At 43.3% G+C, this 22,119-nt stretch overlaps 1 protein-coding gene across 1 annotated transcript in view; it reads left to right on the top strand.

Moving 5' to 3' along the window:
- ABAT (4-aminobutyrate aminotransferase) overlaps positions 1–22,119 on the top strand; it is a 29,098-nt gene that overhangs the window by 4,742 nt on the left and 2,237 nt on the right. Inside the window, exons 2-12 of the mRNA XM_010020431.1 lie at positions 4,892–4,989; positions 5,688–5,717; positions 6,311–6,428; positions 11,578–11,627; positions 15,622–15,702; positions 15,924–16,016; positions 16,391–16,453; positions 18,007–18,070; positions 18,745–18,893; positions 19,768–19,905; positions 21,259–21,426. Coding sequence (XP_010018733.1) covers positions 4,892–4,989; positions 5,688–5,717; positions 6,311–6,428; positions 11,578–11,627; positions 15,622–15,702; positions 15,924–16,016; positions 16,391–16,453; positions 18,007–18,070; positions 18,745–18,893; positions 19,768–19,905; positions 21,259–21,426 — 1,052 coding nt within the window. The remainder of the gene's footprint in view (positions 1–4,891; positions 4,990–5,687; positions 5,718–6,310; positions 6,429–11,577; positions 11,628–15,621; positions 15,703–15,923; positions 16,017–16,390; positions 16,454–18,006; positions 18,071–18,744; positions 18,894–19,767; positions 19,906–21,258; positions 21,427–22,119) is intronic.

Genomic DNA, 22,119 nt, shown 5'->3' with positions numbered 1-22,119 from the left:
AGCTTTCCTAATGCTGCTTCAGAGATGGACACTGCTGCAGCCCATTATCTCTACATACTTTCAAGATGAGAGCTGAGGTCATGCCATGTGGTCTTGCCCTTCAGTTAAACTCATACAACACAAGAAACTCTTTTCCTATTGCAGTTTGATCATAGACCTCAGTAGAAAGTCAGTGGATTGGCTTGGTCCATTGGCTCAAGAGCGTAACTTTAAATGTCTAGGTACTGATTTACATACAAGTTATAGTGTAATATGGATTTAAGCATATTAACATAAAATTATATTGGTTTAAAAAATAATAATCTGTGAGGTTGTTTAGGCCAGTAACACATTTCTGTTGAGCTTCCATCTTCTCTTCTGAAGAAAAACCTTTTCTTTTAAACTAATGAAGCCAGACATCCATCATATTGAAAGTACCTTGCTTGGACATACTGAGAATCTCAGTTTTTGTGTGTCTCATTTCTGCTGTCTTTTGGAGAGGCAAAGTGCAGTGTTCAAAACCAAGACCTGACATGCAAACGTCTAAACTCATCTAAGTATGAAATTGGAGTAGCCTGAGTTACAGGGTGACTCCAGGGCTCTCTTGCAGGATCAGTTGATATAAAAAATCAAACAGGAATAACTTGGGCTAAGTTGTAAAGTACATTGAGTACCTTCAAGACAGAAATTCCAGCTGAGCAGAGCACACTGCAGTTTACTAGGGGACGAAACACTGCAGTGAGTGATCCAATTTACTTGCATTTGCTTGTATCATTAGGAGAATGCAATACTGATACTTGGTGTGAGGGGAAGCAAGAGAGACAGAGTCTCTGGGCTGAAGTCCTCCTCCAGGCAAAACAAAGCAGGTATTGATGTGTTCAGCGGTCAGATGGCGTCCGAGTGCATGGAAGAGCCCTGGCAGGAGAGCGAGCCACCTCCCAGAGCTGTGCTGTGTGCAGGGCCTCGGGGCCTGGAGCGAGAGGCAGCACCCGTGTTCCCTGCGGTTACTTGGGGCCCGGAGCACAAAGCGTGGCACAGCATCCGGAGCGAGGAATGCCAAAAAGCTGGCGAGTCTCCACGCAGACTGTCTTTCACCAGGGCTCTGGCATCAGTGCCTGTGGAGAGAAGTCTGAGCTCCAGGTTTTGCCTGTAGAATAAGGACAGCCTTTGCGACCCTGATGAAATGGGCCTCTGAAGGCAGCGCTGTGCCAATACCTCCCTGAACTCTGCAGCATCAAGATGAGCGGGAGCTTTAGCTAATAAAAACTGCTGTGCTTCCTTTTGTCTTGTTATCAGGAGCATTTGGACAGGTCCCTGAGCACTGAGGTGGCATTAGGCTTTAAAAGCCATCTCTCTGCTGTGTGGCCGTAAGACAGTTTGTTTTCTTGCTGTTAAGATGCTCTTTAAGGAGAGCTCTTTACGTGTGAGTACCAGAGGCTTGCACAGCCCATGTGTGCCAATGCAAGTCACACAGAGGCTGAGCTCTTCGCAGGAGCTGGCTGTTTAGACTGTCATGAAGATTTCTGATCAGAATCCTGATTTACTTGAGGAAGAGTAGGGGAAGAAAAAAACCCCAGAGCTGAAAGGGGGAAGCAGGGGAACCATAGTTTTGTATTCTTGAAATTTGGGTTGCTTTGTTTATTTTTAACCAACCCTGTGAACAAGTATGCCAATCTGATGTGTAGTGAAGTGGGCTTTTTGGAGTGAATCTGTTGACCTTGATAGAAACTGTGTGAGCTCATGCCAGTCATTTATGTTATACTCTTAAAAGGAGAAGAGCTTCATTAAAAAATAAAAAGTTTGAGGATTAACTCCACTTTGGTTTTAGCTTTTGCTATCAGAAGGTTTGCTAATATGTTGAGGGTTTTGTTCTAGCCTGTATTCTTCACCCTCTACCTAAGGGAAAGAAAAAACCCAAACCTTTTCGAAGTCCTTTGATCTGGTAACACAGTCATTTTCAATATATTTATGGCAAGCTATTCCTTCAAATGCCAACCATAGTGTTTGCCTGAGCTAGGAGGGGGAACAACTCTGTGGCAAGTGTAAGGATCAGTAAATCAGCAGAGCTGCCATTATGCTGGCATTAATAAAATGAGATGCTCTGTGGGCTCCTGAAAACAAGTATATAAAATCAAATTTGTATCAGTGAATCAGCTTAGAACTCACTTGCTTGCAGCAGCTGATGGCGTGCAGCGTGCTTTTTAGGAGATAACAAGTGAATGAAGGGAAACCTGTCACTTTGCTCATTTTTTAGATGGCTCTGGTTTGCAGAAAATGATTGTGGTTTGGATAAACTGCTCCTGAAGCTGTTTAAAAAAATACGGTCTCACAAATTGACCAACACTACTGATTTGATAAACATGATCTTTAAATCAGCTCTTCTTCAGGGAAGACCTGTATGTTTTAGTTTCACTTGACCAGTCTGTATGAGAACCTGTCTGTTGGTAGACATGAGCTATGCCAAGGTGAATTAGTGCAGCACTGCACAGCGAAATACTGTTTGGTTTTAATCGTTTATGTGTGCCCTCAGTAAATTCCTAGTTCAACAGACCCGTGCAAAAGAGGCATAAACAGTAGCAAAAAGATGATGATGATCTGCAAAGCAGACTGATTGGTTTTGGTCTTTGGTACACAGCCTGGCTGATGGAAGTGTGGTTTAACACCACACTCCTCTAGACATATGGTGTTAAACAAGTTAAGACAACAGTAAAATACTCTCCAAATTAATTCCCTGTTGTGCAGCTCTGTAAATATGTGTGGGTTTGCAGGGGAGACTGTGCCCTTTGCAATATCCACAACAGAACTTTCTTAGAGGAATACTTAAATCTGTGTTTAATTTAGAATCCTCACCTGTTAAAATAATTCACAGATTGTCCTTTAGTGAAGTGGAAGAGGGAAGATGCCATTCACAGCTCACAGTGACGGCCAGGAATTCTTTCACTGTTGGTCTCAGGCTCAGAGCCTGGCAGTCAGGCACCTTGCATGTTTGCAGGAGTGGCTTGGTTGTTAGCAGGAGAGGAAAGCTTTAACTGCTGTCCCAGCAAGTGAAGTTTTATGAGGACTCACAAAGGCTAAGGCAGGCAGTATGCCTGTCAGCTGCTGCTCGGGGTGGGAGAACCTGGGGAGATGGACAGGGGACATGGTGGCACAGGGTCTCTGTCATTCCTGTTACTGCTGAGTACCAAAATGCCCTATATAATTTGTGCACCTCTTGGTGCTTTCCCCTTTATCATATCAACTAGCACCCAGAGCCTGGGGTGGAGGGAGAGAAGAGGACACACAAGGAGAAACATTTGTCACTGCTTTGCCGTGATCTCCATCAGGGAGGAGCAGGGTGCACAAAAGGCTTAGTTTGGTCTCTTTTCCCCTTTTAGACTTCATAGTGTGTCTACTAAGTCTGCAGCTTTATTGGCTATGAATTGTGTGGCTTTTGATCTTTTATATGCAGTTCCTTTTTTTCCAGTGGAGCAGTTGTCATGTGGTCTCCAATTTACATGAACACTAAACAGAATGGCACCAAAATGAAGTGGTGTTGCTGTAACGAAATCTATTAATAGCTTTGCAGAGAGGCACTGACGCATCGCAAATATAAGGGATTAGAATTAAAGCTAAGAATAATCATCTTTGCAGACAAAGTTTTCCCAAAATGAGCAGTGAGTTTAAGTGCTCAGTTAGAGACGCTTCCAAAGGGCTGTAATTTTTTAGATAGTTTCTCAAAATCAAGCTTGATTGAGACATCTTAGTGTGGGCTGACATAAACTGAGGCAAACCGTTTGGGCTATCAAAACATTTGGGCTATCTAAATTGCACCAACTTAAAAATGCCTATCACAGACTAAAGTTGTGCCCTTATCCTTCAGGTATTGTTCTGGTCCAAGTGTAATACCCCTAAGATAAGCATATGAAGGTTAATTTGTTGACATTGTGCAGAGTAGAGATTTGCAAGTGCTCCCTGACAAAAATGCAATTGTTAAGAGTGTTAGTGCAGTTCAACACTTACCCGCAGGATTTGGAGCAAGCTCATGGTCTCTTGCTGGTTACCTTAGTAGAGCTCTTGAGTCTACTTCCTTTGTTGCAAATGTACAACTCCCATATTATCCTGTAATCCCTTTAATGGAATATGTACATATTTGGAATATGTGCTCACCAGAACTGTTTCTGTCATATGAAGTATGCTTAAACTCTGGATTTTGAAACCATTACTTCAGAAATGGAAGCAGAGCCTGTTACTGATGAAGCACAGGGGATTTTTGCCTTTTGGTTTCATTAAGATGCCAAGTTTATTATGATTCCCCAATTATACATGTGGATAGAGAACAGCAAGGTCAGGGGCACGATCAGAGGAAAGACACTCACTATTTCTGACCCAGATTTCAGAGCTGCACTGCAAGATGCTGGATTCGCGTGAGATTTTGAATGTATTTTAAACATAGCCGTTTACCTTTCTGAGACAAATCTTTCCCAGATGGTGTTCTTTGAGCTATTGCAGAACATCTCAAGGGCTTTTACCTGTGGACTCCAGCAGGCTTTTTGGTTATTACTGGTGGCGAACGAAGTCACTTCTCTCTGCACAGGAGTGGGGAATTTACAGCAAAGGTGTAATGGACAGACTCAACAACAGAGATGGAAAGAGATGTGCTCTTAAGTGTCCCTGTCCTTTACAGCAGGATTTGTCTCTGTTTCTCTAGACTTGCCTTGTCATTTCACTTGGTTTTTTTACTTTTTTTTAGAGCCACCTCCTTGGTATTAGTTTTATGTTAACACTTGTCAAAGATATTTGGTTCGCTTCATACGGTACAATGTAATTGATCTCATCTGTCAAGTGTTCTCAGTCTGGTAAGGTATGGATATTTATTCTGAGAGGAGAGCACAGAAAATATGGTCTGTACTCAGGTTTTCATTATTTCTTACAGGACACAGATATATCAGTCAAGCTGCAGCTAAAATTGATGTAGATTTTGATTATGATGGACCTCTAATGAAGACAGAAGTTCCTGGACCACGATCTAGAGTAAGTTCCCAAAGCACAGTAGATTGGATTTTGTGGTGTTTGGTTTTCCTTTTTTCTTTAGCTGTGTTTAACTTGTTAGAAAACAAATTTAATTCCAACCCTTAAATCTGTTATGAATAAACATCAATTCACAACAGTCCATGGCCAACAAAGTCTATGACTTTTATCAAGATGCTGAGAGTGAAAAGCTCATGAATGAAATGCCCTCCCTCTGAGAGAGACATCTGAATCTCAGCTGCCAACTTGACATAAGAAGTAATTGAAAGCAGAAGAACATCAGTTTGATGAAACTTCTCATGAGGCTTGGTCATAACAGAAACTCATCAGGCTTTACATGATGTGAAGCAATGCTCGGTTTTGATGTGAAGCAAGAGTTCCAATTTGTGGGACTGCCTTCTCTTATTTTCTGATTTCTCATTTTCAGTTGATCAATAGAGAAGAGGCAGCTTTCCCTTTGGGGAGATTTACAATTAAACTGTGTTTGCAGCCCCTTGTAGCTCTGCATGTCACAGTTCATAGTTTTGATTGTAATATTTGCAAAATGCACTGTGGAAGTCCATGTGGCAAGTATGGTTGCTAGGTAAGCACACAGGACTGCAAGTTTTGCACATGATGTGATCATAAAAAAGAAGCATACATTCTCCTTCAGTATGTGGTAATTACAAACCTGAGACTCTTGTTTGCCTGGTTCTTTACAGGAATTAATGAAGCAGCTGAATGGCATTCAGGTAACTTGTCAAGTTTTCTGAGTTTTGGGGGGTGTTAATACTGTGATTTTGGAACCTGTTTTGAAATCCTGTTGTGTATGTTTAATTCCATACCGTCAAAAAAAAAAAGGTAAAACACCTGACTCTGAGTTTTGACTGACTGAGTTTTGACTGACTCTCAGTCCATTCACTGAATGAATGGACACCTGAATAAAATCTTTTTTAGTATATTTTGGATACTGCAGTTATTTTGCTGTGAACAGTGATTTTTCTTTAAACAATATACATGCCTTTTAAGTTGGTATGAAGTGGCCAATGAAAACATACATATATTTGAGCCTTAGCTTGAAAGTATGTCAACCTGTGTGCATATTGCCTTGCAAAGATGAGCAGTTCCTCAAAACCTGTGCTTCATTTCTGTGGAAAAGTGCATACTTGCCCTTTTGACAGTCCCTTTTTATAAAAAGAGCTACAGTTAATTCCGATGCAATGAATATAATGTGTCTTCGTATCTTCTTGTTAGATATTACCAGATTTTGCTGTAGAGCCATTCGTTGCACCTACCTACACACTGCTACATTTTAAAGCATTAATTGTTTGTTTTCTCCTTTAAGAATGCAGATGGTGTACACTTTTTTTGCAACTATGAGGAGAGCCGAGGGAACTACCTCGTAGATGTAGATGGCAATCGCATGCTGGATCTCTACTCTCAGATTTCATCCATCCCAATAGGTAAGAGGCAATTGTACCAAATCTTCTTGCTTCATCTTCAAGTTACCATTTTCTTATCTCGGCCACTACTAGGGAAGATAGTTGAATAAAACCCCACAGCTGACATAAGGTATGCCTTGTTGCAGTCAGGGTACGCCTCAACGCAGTGTATTATGTGTGGTGTTTCTGAAGAAACTACAAATTGAATACTGACAGCTCACTGGAAGTACATAGTAGTACGTGGAAGATACTCTAGTATTAATCTTAACTTGAATATGCAAGTTCCACAATTTAGGTGGTCTTTGTTTGCTTGGATTTGTTACTTTGTGATTCTGTAACAGGATGTTACTGTTTTAAACGTTAACAAACATAACTTGAACATTTTAACAATAAATTATATGCTCTAGTTAACACTTCTATCTCAAAAGAACTGAAAAAAGGAGTTTTCTATATGGACTCCAGTAGGATGAAAGAAGACCAAACACTGAACTGTGATGCTGGGTGGAAGCAAAGGCAGGCCAGCCAGGCTGAGGAGCCAAGCAATGGGATGTATCAACTGCTTGGAAAAGTCAGTTGATTTTATGTTTCCATGAAGCATTTTAAGAAGGAAAAGCAGCGAGGCAGAGATGTAGACTCCAGCTGCAAGGAATACAGGTTTCAGTAGCTGTTCAGTTTGTTCCTTGTCCACAGTTCCTATCAGTTGCTTAAAAATACATTTCTGCAAAAAGAGCAGAAGTGCTGGGGTAATTTAAAAGGTAGATGTTGTGCTATGTATAGAAACTGTGATGACTCAAAATCATCCTTACAGGCCTCCTTTATTGGGAAACAATTCAGTGCTGTTCAGGTCATTACCAAAATTTTGTTATCTAAGACCTTGTGGGTCTTACAGCAGTGGGTTTGCAGTTATCCCAGTCTCCTTTGCAGACAGTTAATATTTTTGCTCTCATGTAGCACCTCGGTAAATGTGTCATCATTCCAGAGCTCTTCAATGTTTGCGGCTTATTTTCATCACCAGAAATTCTAGATCATTTTCATCTTTTAGCTGGATGCTGCACTGAGAAAACTTTGTCACTGCTAATGTGGAAACAGGGGTGAGACAAAGGAGCACAATGCTTGTGTGCCAGTGCTCATCGAACTTGAATGGGATTGGACAGTAGGGGTCTAGGAAAGGAAGTGCATTCAGTGTGCAAGACCTCCCGTTCTTCACACAGAAATGCTGATTTGGGAAACTACCACGTGGTCATGCGGTCGAAGGAAACTCAGTGCGTACTCCAAAAGAATGAAATTAAGGTCGTTCACACAGTGCACTGAGGCTTTCTGACCTTCTGATGCTTGATGGTGCAAGCACACCTCTTTTAATACAGTTTTTGTGTATAAAATGTTTAAACATTAGGCAGAAATACTTTCTTAACAGGCAAAAATGGGCAGGGGCTTCTGCAGTTTACTTTCTCTGGTTGATTGAAACTGGTGACATAGATACAAGACACCATTACCTGTAACTGATCCTCAGCTAAGCAATTTAGTTCCTCCTTCATGCGTGGCAATGCCCTTGTGAGAATAAACTGTGGTTTTTTTGTCCTAGAGGACATGTTCCTCAGTCACGAAGGAACTACAGTGCAGTTCTTCATACACCTTCTCAGATAATGGCTGTGATGTGTAGCAACAAAGGGTTAATGGAATATTTACAGGCTGACCTAAATCTAACTGACCATACAGCATTCATCTGTTCTTTTTAAGTTGCACTGACTGACAAGACTGACTATCTGAAGCTGCAGAGGTTACTGATAACATCCCTCTTGGTGACAGCATTAGGTTCTAGACTGGGACACCAAAACAAGATCACAATGTGCTTGCGAGTCATCTGTGCTTATCTCTCTGCAAGTAAATCCAATAAAACCTTTTATGAATCTGTCAAGATGCCCTGAGATTTAATAATGGTCTGCCACACTAGAATATGTTTATCAGCAGAGCTTTAGAGGTAATGAGTGCCTGTGCAGAGCGATAGGAACTAAAGTATAAAAAACCTCCAGGCAAAGATGTTCTAGGCTGTTTCTTGCTGAAAGCCAAAAATTAGAACAATTTTTTATCACATTTTTTGGGAAGCTGTAGCACAATATACTCCTTTAAACCTGTATCTAGTCTGTCTGGAGTTAGAAACACCATGGAGCCAAATATAAGAGGAGATTCTGTTGGCATGTTTACTAGCAAACATCCTGGAATGTTAAATGAAACGTGGGTTTCAGTGCTGGGAAGGCCTGGTTTTGTTTGGGGAGGTGTGGAGAGGTGTAGTTGGATACTATTGACAGCAGCCTGCTGCTTTGTTCAGATGGATTCTTCGGGCTTTCTCTATCTCATTGTTTTAGCAGCCTCCAGTTTTTTTCCTCTTGCAGAGTACATGAGCCTGAGGACATGTACTTTCTGTCACATTGATCTAGACACACAGCAAGAGTGATGAAGCAGGTGTCCTCTGAAGAGCCAGCCCTGTCACTTCTGGAGGGAGCGTATTTGAGAGTGGATTCGTAAAGCTACGCACCCTCACAGTGGTCATGGCAATGAAGCACGCTACTGTTTGACATCTCAGCCTAGAGCTTCTTAACTTTGTCTGCCACAGTTGTGTAATGGTTACTGAACCACTTAGTTCTTCCTGGCGTTACGTTATGACTATGAACCCATTGTACCAGCTCAGCATCTTTCAGAAACTGCTGGGCTCTAAGGATTCTCTCTTCTCTTCCTGAGGCCTGTTTGGGGATGCACCAGCTGAATAGGGAGTGTTAGGAGGGCCACTGGGCCTGAATTGAAGAGAATGGGAAACACACCTTGTGTGTGTGGGAAAGGGTAAGTTACGGGTAATAGAAGCCTTGAATTTGTGTTACTTAAAAGAAGATGCAAACATCTCTGCATTCTTCATGCATCTTGACAGCAGCAGCAGCAGTGTTACGTGTCTTTACCAGCAATAGCAGAGTTAATGGTTAAGCTTCCTAAGCAGTGGTAGCTATTTATAACAAAGTTCTGTGAGTTTAGTTTGGAGACTTCTAAAATACCAGGTATACTCTCAAAGGTGCTCTCAGCAGTAGCACAGCTACAGCTCACAATGACACAACTTTCAGCCTAGCAACAGTTCTTCCCATGATAGCAGATGCAAGGCAGATTTGTCTGTGTCACAAATAACTGCTTGGGTTCTCTTGATAATAATTTCAACAGATTCTTTGCAGCATGACATGCAGTTAAAACAATCTGGATATTTCCTTGTTTTGAACTAAAATACTCAAAACAGAATGTATAATTGATTTGTTAATGCAGTAGCCTAAAGCTCCATTGCTCAGCCAGGATAATCAGGGCTGTTATCATTCAGCCGCACCGGCTTGATAAGCTTTTGTGATAAAATTAGAGTGGGCTGACTTCTTGAGCAGTAGGGAGGATGAAGTTTCCAACTGTTTCTACAAGGGTATATAAAAGATGATGTTTATCTCTGGATTTGGCATTTCATACATTAGAAATCAGGCTTCAAATGAGATTTTGGGGGCTCCTTTGAAGACGTTGTTGTTTTTTTATATCAGATAGGTTGGTTTACCTGTAAGCAAGCAAGTTGCACCATTGAACATCAATCCTTCTTGTGTTAGACCCAAAGCATCCATAGTATCTTAATGTTTCTGGGTAAAAAGGACACATTGTTACATCTTTTCCCAAGTAACACTTTGTGAAAGTAAGGAAAACCAGCAGGAACAAAATACTGGTCATGAGAGAAAGTGAGAAGAGCAGAATCTGCTGCCTTAATATGAGACAGCGATTTATCAAACAGAGGGTTTTTATGGTGATGCACGGGTGAGGTATGTGAATATAGGAGAAATAAAGATTTTCAGGCAGGTGTCCTGGAATGGTGAATGGGTTGTGGCGGGTTAGATTTGGGTGTTTATCACAGCCCATGAGGTCCAAGTGCATGACTGACTGTGTAGAGAGCCTCTTCCTTCTTGTGGGGCTGTTAATGATCACACATGAACATCTGCAGTGTGCTTGGCTGGAATGTGCATTTTCCTGGATACAGATAAATGCTAGTGTATGAATTCTAGGCAGCATGGAGGCCAGCACGTGCACATCTCAAAACCCATTTTGGCAGCACTCTGCTCAGGGTGTGGAGGTAGCACTGTAGAGGGTGGTGTGGTGAACGCTGCCCAACTGTGACTGATGTCAAGGAACGCTGTAAAGCCGTTGGCAAAGTTCTGCTGGAGTCCCAGGGCTTGTCCCTGCTGGGTCTGCCATAGCATGTGCTCTTCAGCATCCAACAGCCAGCTCGGAGAACAGCATGGCTGTGCTAGTAAGGCATGGAAGAAAAGCATAACGGGGGGAATGTTGATTTTGCAATGAAGAAAAATCCAATCAGTTAAAAAGCAGAGAGTGGAAAGGGAGGGGGGAAGCTCTATCACTGTGTTGGGAATCATCAGCCTGATATTTAAGGATGATAAAGATTGCTATGAAGGTGTAGCTCCAGCTACTGTAATGGACAGAGCTGCATGGGGAGCTTCCCTCCGCAGTGTTGGGAGGTCACCGCATGGTGAGAGCCATGGAAGTCGAGCAGATCAGGGCTGTGGTGAGTGAGAATAGCAAGCAGCCTGCTTCGGGGAGGAGACACTGGAGACGCTTCTATACCACAGCTAAATGGTGACTGACAGAAGCAACGGCTTGTGGGCTGCATTGGCAGAATGCAAAGCTGCTCTTAACTGAGGAAGAGGAGAGGTTCACGTGTTGCACTGTACAGAAACCAAGTACATGTGGGAAACCTAGAAAGGACAGCAAGCAAGTGGTTAATAATGCCAGTTCCACAGTAACTAGGTAGGAACTATAATGCTTCAATTAGGCCTTGTCAGGCAAAAGATCCGTGTCATGTTCATTTATTTTTGTGTTCAATTTTTAACTTTCAGTACTTAAACAAGTTTTGCTATTGCCTGACACAAAATATGCACCAAAGTTCCAGATAATATATTTTGTAAAAATATATTTGAAGCTAAAATACATTAACTTCAAAAGAAGTTCTATTACTAGTAGCTAAAACATACACAAGTTACATAGAAACAGTCAAGCATTAAGTTAAGGTTATTGTCTAGGTTACTTTTCATGTTAGTTTATTGAAACCAGATGGAAATAACTGTTTTCTTTCTTTGTTCTTTTTGATTAGGTTACAGCCATCCCTCTCTGATAAAGCTTCTGCAGCAGCCACAGAATTTGGTAAGTGAATTAAAACATTAAGTACTTGAAGGTGTCCCCTCCTCCTTGTGGCGGGCTGACTTTTTTCTTAAACTGATAATGGTTAATGACTCAGTTTAAAGTATGATGGGATCTGCTGCCTCCAAAGCCCAGAATGAATGGTGCAGCCAGGACCCCTCTCTCCCACGTATGACCATCAAAGCTGTTGTTGGTCCCCTGTTCCGATTTCTGAAACCTGCCCCAATCCACTGGGAGGGTGGCACCAAACCCCATCAGTCTGCACCTCCCTGCACAGGTTGAGTATCCAGCAGGCTTTAGCCTGGGCATGGCCTGGGCAGGGTGTCATCTTCAAGTAGACCAGGTGACTCAGAACTACATCCAGCCTGGCCTTGAATGCCTGCAGGGATGGTGCATCCACAACCTCTCTGGGCAACGTGCCAGTGTTTTGCCACGGTCATTGTAAAGAATTTCTTCCTCATGTCCAGCCTGAATCTCCCCTCTTTTAGTTTAAACCCATTTTCTCCTTGTCCTATTGCAACAGGCCCTGCTAAAAAGTCTCTCCCTGTCTTTCTTACAGCCGTCTTTTAAGAACTGAAAGGCTGCAGTAAGGTGTTCCCAGAGTCTTACCTTCTTCAGGCTGAACAACCCCAGCTCTCTCAGTAATTCCTCATAGCAGAGGTGCTCCATCCCTTTGATCATTTCTGTGGCCCTCCTCTGTACCCTCTCCAACAGGTCCATGTTTTTCCTGTACTGAGGACTCCAGAGCTGGACACAGTGCTCCAGGTGGGGTCTCACCAGGGCAGAGGGGAAGAATCACCTCCCTTGACCTGCTGGCCATGCTCCTTTGGATGCAGCCCAAGATACAATTGGCCTTCTGGGCTGCAAGTGCACACTGCTGGGTCATCTCCATCCACCAGTATCCCCAGGTCCTTCTCCTCAGGGCTACTCTCAATCCCTTCATCCGCCAGCTTGTATTGATACCAGGGGTTGCCCTGACCCTGGTGCAGGACCCTGCACTTGGCCTTGTTGAACCTCATCAGGTTTGCATGGGCCCACCTCTTGAGCCTGTCCAAGTCTCTCTGGATGGCTTCCCATCCCTCAGGCGTGTCAGCTGCACCACTCAGCTTGGTGTCATCTGCAAACTTGCTGACAGCACACTCAATCCCGCTGTCTGTCACTGATGAAGATATTGAAGAGTACTGGTCCCAGTAGGGATCCCTGAGGGACGCCACTTGTCGCTGTTGTCCATCCAGATATTGAGCCATTGACCACTACTGTCTGGATGTGACCATCCAGCCAATTTCTCATCCAGTGGACAGTCCACCCATCAAATCCATATCTCTCCAATTTAGAGAGAAGGATGTTGTGGGGGACCGTGTCAAAGGCATTACAGAAGTCCACATAGATAACATCCATAGCCCTTCCTTTGTCCACTGATGTAGTAACTCCATAATAGATGGCCACCAGGTTGGTCAGGCAGGACTTGCCCTTGGTGAAGCTGTGCTGGCAAACCTCGCTGCAGACAGGAGTGTGTGCCGGGCTCTGCCTGCAGATAAAGCACCAGCTTTACTGTGAAAGTACTTCTTTTGAGCAGTACGCACTGAGGGAGGGCCCTTGATTAATGTTCACGATGGGATCAGTGCTTTCTTGTTTGGTTGTTTGTAATGCTCCTGGCTCTGTAGCCAGGTATAGAGAACAGAATGTGCATCTGTTCATCTGGGACTAGAGCAGCTTGATGCCAATGTTCTGTTCTTCTCAGTGCTGAGCATCTCATTAACAACAAAAGAAAACCACAACTTTCTGCTCAGTGGCAAATGTTGTCAATTGACTGTGACAGCCCATAATGAAATTCACAACAAATTTATGGCCTCTTATTTCTGACTTGAGATGAAAATTTACTTCTAAACTGAGATAAAAAGTCAAGTAAGATTTCTCATACACACTAAATAAAAGCTTTGTGTTCATCTGTCAGTAACATCCTTGCTCAGGTTATGGGGCTTTTTTAAGCTTGAGTCTGTTGAAATGATGTTTCGGAAGTGAGACACTTGTTCAAGTTGCACAGTCCTAGCTCACACTGCTACAGCTCGTGTGATACTTGGTTTTCCCTAAGAATTCGGATGAAGCGTTCTCGCAGGCACAGTGACCACTCACACCCCTTGCTGTGGTCCACATGTCTAAATAAATCAGTACAAATTGAGGAAGAAGATTGAAGGATGCTCATAAACGTGCAAGCTGTGAGTTTGAGTTGCAGTGAAAATACAAATGTTGTGGGGGAGGCAGCCTGTCCCCTCTGGAGACCCATAAAGACTTAAGTTACTGAAGCTCAGCCTTTAAGTTCAACAATGACTTGTTATAACAAAAAGAGTAACAAAAATAAGGGCAAATAAGGCTACTTTGCAGGTGGCAAATTTATTGAGCTTGTCCTTTCCTGAGCACATTTAATTTAAAATAAGAAGTAGCACACTGTGACTCAAATAAGGTTAGCTGCAAAGACTAAGAGCAATGATGAGTCAGTTTTAATCCATGACGCTTAATTTACATTAATTGCATAAACGCAACATTCACCTCAGTTAGTGGACTGGGGAGACGGAGTGTTCCAGAGCTGCCTGTGTGGGCCAGTGGCTCAGCATTCCCACCGTGCCTCCTGACACCTGCAGGACCTTTCTCAAAGGTGTGAGTCACACTGGGTTGCTCAGGGCTTTATCTGGATCATTCAGCCTCTGAGGAGGGAGGCTGCATGGCCTCTTGGGGCAACCTGTCCCATGGATCCACTGGTGGTGACAAAGCTTTTCTGTGTACCCAAATCTGTACCTCCCGTGCTTTGGTTTATGGCCATTGCTCCTCATCTCCCCACTGAAGAGCCTGGAACCTGGCTCCACCTGCTTAGTAGCCTCCACGCAGGTATGGGAAGGCTGCATTCCTGTTGTCACCTCCGTGACTACTGAGGCTCTTGCAGCCACACAGGGTCAATTCCGATGACAGATAGGGAAAGGGAATGGTTGGAGAAATTAATTCCAGGAAGCAGACATGAGTTCAGCGGGGTGGTTTCCTGGCAGGCTCTGGAATTCCACTGCTGGGAGAGATTGCATTTCATCCATGAAGACTATTTCAGTGTGAGTGGCTCCTAGTCAGACCTCAATCAGGAAATGGAGAGGAGAAAACTGGGAAGCTAAAAGTCTGCTGTTGTAATACACAGTGAAGGGTGTACTTATAATTCAGGCTGAAGCACTGAGCAGGGTGCCTGTGCAGACCGAAGGCACAGCTGAAAAGGAATTTCACCAACGTGTCTGGATATATCATAGTCAATGTTCTGGAGCTTGATTAAAGGCATGTTGTTGAGTACTGAGGTAGTAACAAGCAGGGGAGCTTCTCACTGATCTCTGCTGCACTGCCTCTTTCTGTACATGCCTGAGGAGTCTGGAAAGGGGACAGCATGCCTATGAGCACGAGGTTTTTGTCAGGAATCTATTTTATTGTAGTGTTGTGTTGCTGATCCTTGCATGTGTGTTATCTTTCTCAGGTGTAGCCCCTATCCTTTAAGTTCACCTTTGCCTTGTTGCCCTGATTCCTATTGTAATAGTATCTGGAGGATGTTTATGACTACGGTGTTGTGAAATGGTCTGTCTTGAGGCTCAGTAAGGAAGAAAATGCTGCTGTGCTAGCTGTATTTAGATTTAGCTATACCAACTGAAGGCAAATAATTACGATTTTAAAGTGTATTGCCTGTGTATAAGGAAAAATGAGATTGAGCAACTAAAATGGCAGTATTGAAGAGATGCCACTACCAGTGTGCACCTTCTCTAAGGTGTCCTGCAAGAATGAAGTATCAAGAATTAGTCAGAAAAACACTTTCTAAGACATGAGTATTGTCCTCTGGTTTTAAAACCCCTTGTGCCACGATACAAATTTCTGGCTAGTATTTGTAATGAGAATAAAATGTAACTGCCTTGATATCAACATGATCCTTTTTATGTGATAGTAAAACCTAACAATTTCTATTCCTTTGTCTTTCTAGAGCACTTTTATCAACAGACCTGCCCTAGGGATTTTGCCTCCAGAGAACTTTGCAGAAAGACTGAAGGAATCTTTGTTATCAGTAAGTTTGAGATAGCAGTGATGAGTTAAGATGTTCTGTGCTTCGGGACATGGGCATATCAAGGGATGTTATGGACTTTGACAGGGAATTGTCTTTCCTCATCCTAGGTCTCCCATTATACTGAAGCTCATGATGTTAATGACTGATCAGTGTTATCATCACTTTGCCCTATGTGATATGATGGGTAATATTTTGGAGTAATTTTCTGTCTTGATTGACAGGTGGCTCCTAAAGGCCTGTCACAGGTGGTCACCATGGCTTGTGGATCCTGCTCTAATGAAAATGCCTTTAAAGCAATATTTCTGTGGTACAGAGTGAGTAAAATATTAAGATAATTTGTAGGTTTCAATGTAAAATGAGTACTTATTCATTACCAGAACTGTTACTGTGAAACAAAGTAAGGCTTGGAGGTTGTCTTGTTTGTGATGTTAATTATATTCAATCTATTATAAAATCTTTATTTAAAAGTCCTCATCTGAGCTTTCACTTTGTATTGACACAACTTTAGAAATTACAAAGAAAAGGAAATACACAGCATTCAGATTGCAGTCACTATGGAGGAGCCACTGTCAGAGTGTTCACTGGCTCCAATTTGGCATACCAGCATTACTAATTTGTGGTTCATCCATAACTGCTTTGGCTGCAGCTTCAGGAAAACTACCATTGGGTTCTTTGGGGTTTTTTGCAGAACAAGGAGAGGGGCCATAACAACGTCACAAAGGAGGAACTGGAATCCTGCATGATTAACCAGGTAATGTTTGCTCTTTTCCACACCTCAGATGTACCATTGGCTTGGGTTTATAAGGGAAGTTTGGGAAGAAAAATCAGCTTTATCTCTTAAGTGGAATCTCGGGTTTGTAAATGTAGGAAATGGTGAAATACAAACTGCCCCCAACAAATATTAAGACCTGCTGCTCGTATTCTTGCATCCTTCCCAGTTGTGAATCTTGGGAAGATCTCCCTTTTTTCATGGCATCATAGAATCATAGACTCAACGAGGTTGGAAAAGACCTTTAAAGATCATCAAGTCCAACCATTATCCCAGTGCTGCCAAGGCCACCACTAACCCATGTCACTAAGGGCCTTGGCTACACGGTTTGTGAACACTTCCAGGGACGGTGATTCCACCACTGCCCTGGGCAGCCTGTTCCAATCCTGACCACCTTCTTGGTGAAGACGTTTTTTCCTAATATCCAATCTAAACATCCCCTGAGGAGCCTACATGACAGATGGATGGTGGTCTGGCTCTTGCCAATCACAAATCTGAAAATGCAACAACAAGCAGAAGACAGTATTTGATCTCTTCTTTGAGATAAATGTGTTAGAAATTAATAACCTGCTGGTTCCAGCCTGATCTATGGCACTTCTGTAGTGACGAGCATTCAACTCATTCATGTGGGATTAGGGAACTCACTTGGCTTTATAAATGAGGAGGGTCCTTCTAGGGTTTTGTTGGGCTTTGGTTTTGGAATGATGAAGTTCCCTGTTGCTGCTCACAGCCTGGTCAGACAGATGGCTGTCCAGTACAAACAAGATGGCACATCATGAGCTGAAGGAGCAGGAATTTTTTAAGATGGCCTAAGACACGTAAAACTAATGATCACTTCTGGTCCAGGTTCAGCTATCTAAACATTAGATAGCTAATCCCTGAGTTCTCTTTACAGTTGTGGGAGGGGTTAGATCTGAGAGGGCAACTCAGACCCTTTTGGGGGCATCCCCCAGAAACCAGTTACAGATACTGGAGCCTTGACCCTGTAGTTGAGTGTGGGGTACAAGATTAAAGGTGCAAATGGAGCGTGACAGTCGTTTCACCTGCAAGCTGAGAGAGAGGCACAAAGAAAGAGAATTTGTATTTTTTGGGGGGGGGGGGTTAGCCCAAGTATATCCCTTTATTAAATTCCAGATAGTATACCGCTTGCATGAATTTGGTCATGGTTTCTTCTCATTCGTGGTACGGTGAGTCACCAGCAGTGCACGGGGTGCCTGGCATGGGGCAGCCACTGTCCCTAGGCATCCCATGCACATGCTCATAGCTTGTACAGAAAGGGCCGACCCTACCGAATGCTCAGCCGTTGTGTAGCTCACGCGTGAACAGTTACTATGGTACAGTGTAAGCTGCCAAGTATTCGTTAGTATTAATGATGTATTTGAGGCTATTAAAGGATGACAAATGTGTGTGTTTAAATGGGTGACTAATGCTGCGTGGTGCCTGATGGTGGCGGCCTCCGCCGGGCGTGCTGAGGGAGGCAGCAGTGCTGCCGTGTGTCCGTGTCCCTGACCGCTGCCTGTCTGCTCTGCTTCCAGCCCCCCGGCTGCCCCGACTACGCCATGCTCTCCTTCATGGGCGGCTTCCACGGGAGGACGCTGGGTAAGACAAGCAGGGGCACACCTCCTCCTTTGCCTCCTCTCACCGCTGCTCTAAGCTGTCGTCTCACCGTGGTTCCTGAGAAGTGTTTTATTTTCCTTAGCCTCCTGTTTTCCAGTGAAGAAGGTGTAGGCTTACTGGAGGTTTGCCTTGCAAGCCACACTAGTACTGAAATGGAGTATTTGAGTGGCAGTGGGAATTAATGTTATAGACATATTTTAATTATCCTCAGAAGGTCTCTTACGTTCATTCTGAATCGGAGGTTTCCTGTCTATACTAGTAAAAAAGTAACTCCTGGGTAAAATCACAACACGCACACAAGATGCCACTCATTTCTGCCATCTCATATTGGCTCGATCCTTGTTGTAAACGCATTACCCATTCTGAGCTTTGCAAGCTCACATGAAACTCACCTCATCTAAGCACCCTGTTCACACTGACAGAGGTTCTCCTGTTCTTCAGCAACAGTGCATGTGGAAACCGACACTTAAAAGCTACAGCAATCCACTTAAGCTTAACTAAATCCAATTACCCAGTATTTCAGACATTAAAGTAAAACCAGAGCAGTTAGAGAATTCTGCAGTCCTGGTGTGAGGCAGTTTTTCACCTCTGGGTAGCTGTTTTCTCATATCGTTCCTAGACAGGTATTATTTCAATTTTTGCTTTTCTGGGTTTAGGTTGCTTAGCTACAACTCACTCTAAAGCAATTCACAAATTGGACATTCCATCGCTGGACTGGCCTATTGCTCCATTTCCAAGGCTAAAGTATCCTCTGGAAGACTTTGTGAAAGAGAATCAACAGGAAGAAGCCCGTTGTTTAGAAGAGGTAAAAACATTCTCTGGCAGCTTTCTAGTTGGTTTTTTGTTTGAAATAATGAATAGTGTTAGCAGGATTAGCTGGTTTTCACTAGAAGAATGTTTTCAGGGGTTGGAACAGCATGTGATTAAAACAGCATTCACTGTTGTTTACGGTCTGAAGTTTGTCCCTGCCTTTCAGAGGAACAGCCAGCTTACTGTGAGTCGGAGGTCTACATGAACCCTACCAAAGTGAAATACCACATGCAGGAGAAGTTCCTTGTATCACAGTGAACCTGTCTGCCAGATCGTGCGAAGGGATGCTCACAATGAGTGAGCACAGTGTGTATATTCCTCTGCAAAGAGAACCTGGAACAGTATTTTCGGGTTTTGCAGCTTTCTGTGGTAGCCTTCTGCCATCAAGTTGTGGTCCTACCTATGGCTGCAGGGAGGGAGTGGGCAGGGACTTTGTGCCTTCCCTAGTCCCAGAGAGAAGAAAGGTGGCCAGAACGGCGTTTAAGGGAGGAAAACTGCCTCCAGGTACCAGAACCATGTGATTTCCCTGTTGGGCCCACTGGGATCCAGGATCTGCCACTTCCAAGAGATGGTGGTGGGGAGCAAGGCATGGTGTGCCCTGTGACTGGAACTGAAATAGGACAGAGTTTGGAGCACCACACCAACTACAGAGGGGCTGTGGTGTGCTGGAGGCAGCAGCAGTCAGGGTAGCTGTGCAGAGCTGGCCCAAAGAGACTTCTTGTGCAGACTTGCCAAACCTCAGGGTTCCTAACACCTTTATTTAGGAATGCCTACGAAATATTGAAGTTCTGTTGCTGAGATTTAATCTTTCTAGGAGGAAATGTACAAATTCCTGAAAGGAGAATGTACCATAAATGTTTGATTTACAGGTGGAAGACCTGATTGTAAAGTACAGGAAAAAGAAGAAGATTGTGGCCGGAATCATTGTAGAACCAATACAGTCAGAGGGTGGGGACAATCATGCTTCTGATGACTTCTTCAGAAAGCTACGGGATATTGCCAGAAAGGTAATCAAATATTTCACTGTTCACTCAGTGGTAGCTAAACATGGAAATACTTCTTGGTGTCTCCAGAGGCCCTCCCCCCTGCCCCAGGCATCCTGAGAACCTCCAGGCCTCCTCACGGCAGTTGGGGTAGTTATGTTTGTGTATTCAGATACAGGCAGCCCCTTATCAGCACAGCACATTCTCTTCCATTGGATGCACACCTTGTGCTTTCCTCAGTCCAATCAGCTTTCTTCTAATGTCTGAGAGAGAAGTTGCTCTGATTCATTAAGTGTGGATTTCACAGTAGCGTTCTCTGGATTATAATGGTAATTTGTTGAGGGGACTCAAACAATTTCAGAAGTGGCATGTTTAGAAAAGGATGATTTTTTGTTGACAGCCTTGGTTTTAATTGCAAAAAAAAAAAATCTGAAACACACATTGAGTCCAACCCTGGTGCAGATGTTCCAGTGAAACAATGCAGATGTCTTGATACTTGGAAAGTGAAGTAACTTTGGAGTGATGATACTCAGGAAGACCTAACTTAGAAGTGATGCTACTCAGTAAGACCTACTCAGTGCTTTTTTCACCCTCAGAATATTTGTGTGCTTACAGAAAGGGGTATAGGTGACGTTTAGAAAATTCTGTTCTGCCATGAGAAAAAGCAGCTTTTCCCATAGTTAACAGTTACTCACACAGGCGTGACAGAGTAAATAAGGTGAAGTGAAAAGGTTTGTCTTGTCTAAAACGAGATGCTGCCAAAAGTACTCACGTCTTGTTTTTCATTACAATATCATGACATCGCTTGATCTCCCTATCCCAAAGTTTCAACAAAATGGTACTTCACATAAAAAACCATGTTGCTGGCTAAAATGGGCAGCTCTTTCAGCAGACACATCTGAAAAGGCAGATCTTCCAAGATCATGTTAGACCCCTGGACTGAATGGATCATGCTGCTGGTATTGCCTTTATGCACAAATGCCTGACTCAGATTGGAAGCAGAGACTTCTTATTTGAAACAAACCAACCTCCTAGAAATGATGTTCTGCTTCCCTCAGGGGCTTTGAAAATGCCACCCAGACTCTTCCCAGACGTTTTCAGATATCCTCTAGAAAACGTTCAAGGCTATATAAAAACAGATACTTTGTGAATTTAGGTAGAAAATATGTTTCTAGTGCTGTTCTGAGACAAACAGCTGGATTTCTAATGTGCAGGGAGTGGTGTTGGGATGGGGGGTGAGGAGGGGAGATTTGGAGCGGTAATGGAGAGGCAGGAGGGATGTTGCAACTGACTTGTGTTTATCTGTTCACTAAGGGAGGCATTTTTGGTTTGGAAACGAGGGCTCACATTCCCTGCTCTTTACATCTATCTCTACAGCATGGCTGTGCCTTCTTGGTGGATGAGGTGCAGACAGGAGGTGGCTGCACAGGAAAATTCTGGGCACATGAACACTGGGGCCTGGATGACCCAGCCGATGTGGTATCCTTCAGTAAGAAGATGATGACAGGAGGATTCTTCTACAAAGATGAGTTCAGGCCAAATGCTGTAAGATTTTTCAGTGGAACGTGAACTTTGTGCTAGCTGGAGATCCATTCACAAGCAACTGTCACAGCCATGGAATAGACAGTAACATAGGTTCAGCTGGATGGAGCTGCTATTCCATAGACACTTGCTTTGTGCTTCCACAAAAGTTGTGTCTTCATTTTTATTCCAGATGCTGTCAGTCACAAAGGTCACAAAGCTGGTGGGAGGGAGAGAACTGGGTTTAGCCTAATGAACTAACATTCAGTACAAAATTCAACCACAAACTGACACCATTTTCAGTAGGGCAACTTGTTATCTTCAGAGCTTGTATGTCAGCATTTTGGATTCTGTCAGCAAGATTTCTTCTTTGCATTTAATGATCCTTCAGATGCAATAAATGAAAAAAAGGAAAAGAAAAAAAAGGCAGGGAGGAGAGCATAAAACTTGAATGTAAAACCTGTATAGAGGATGCTGGTTTCCCTGTCATCTATAGCCATGTTTCAGTGAGATGTTAGAGCAGCAAGACAGAATGACATGAATTTGTAGCATAAAGTAGTTGCCCTTTGTCTCTGCTCAGCAGGGCAGCTGTATTTTGCTCTTACAACAAAAAAAGGGGGTTGGTGAGATGCATGCATGCTTTTTCATACACCAGATGTTTGCATTATCAGTTTGATGGCTTGCTTTTCTTTACTGTAGTGATTTGCCTGTTAGTAT

This window comes from Nestor notabilis, unplaced genomic scaffold (genome assembly GCF_000696875.1).
Source record: "Nestor notabilis isolate BGI_N333 unplaced genomic scaffold, ASM69687v1 scaffold11238, whole genome shotgun sequence".
Lineage (NCBI taxonomy): Eukaryota > Metazoa > Chordata > Aves > Psittaciformes > Psittacidae > Nestor > Nestor notabilis.
This window is presented reverse-complemented; position numbering and strand designations above follow the sequence as displayed.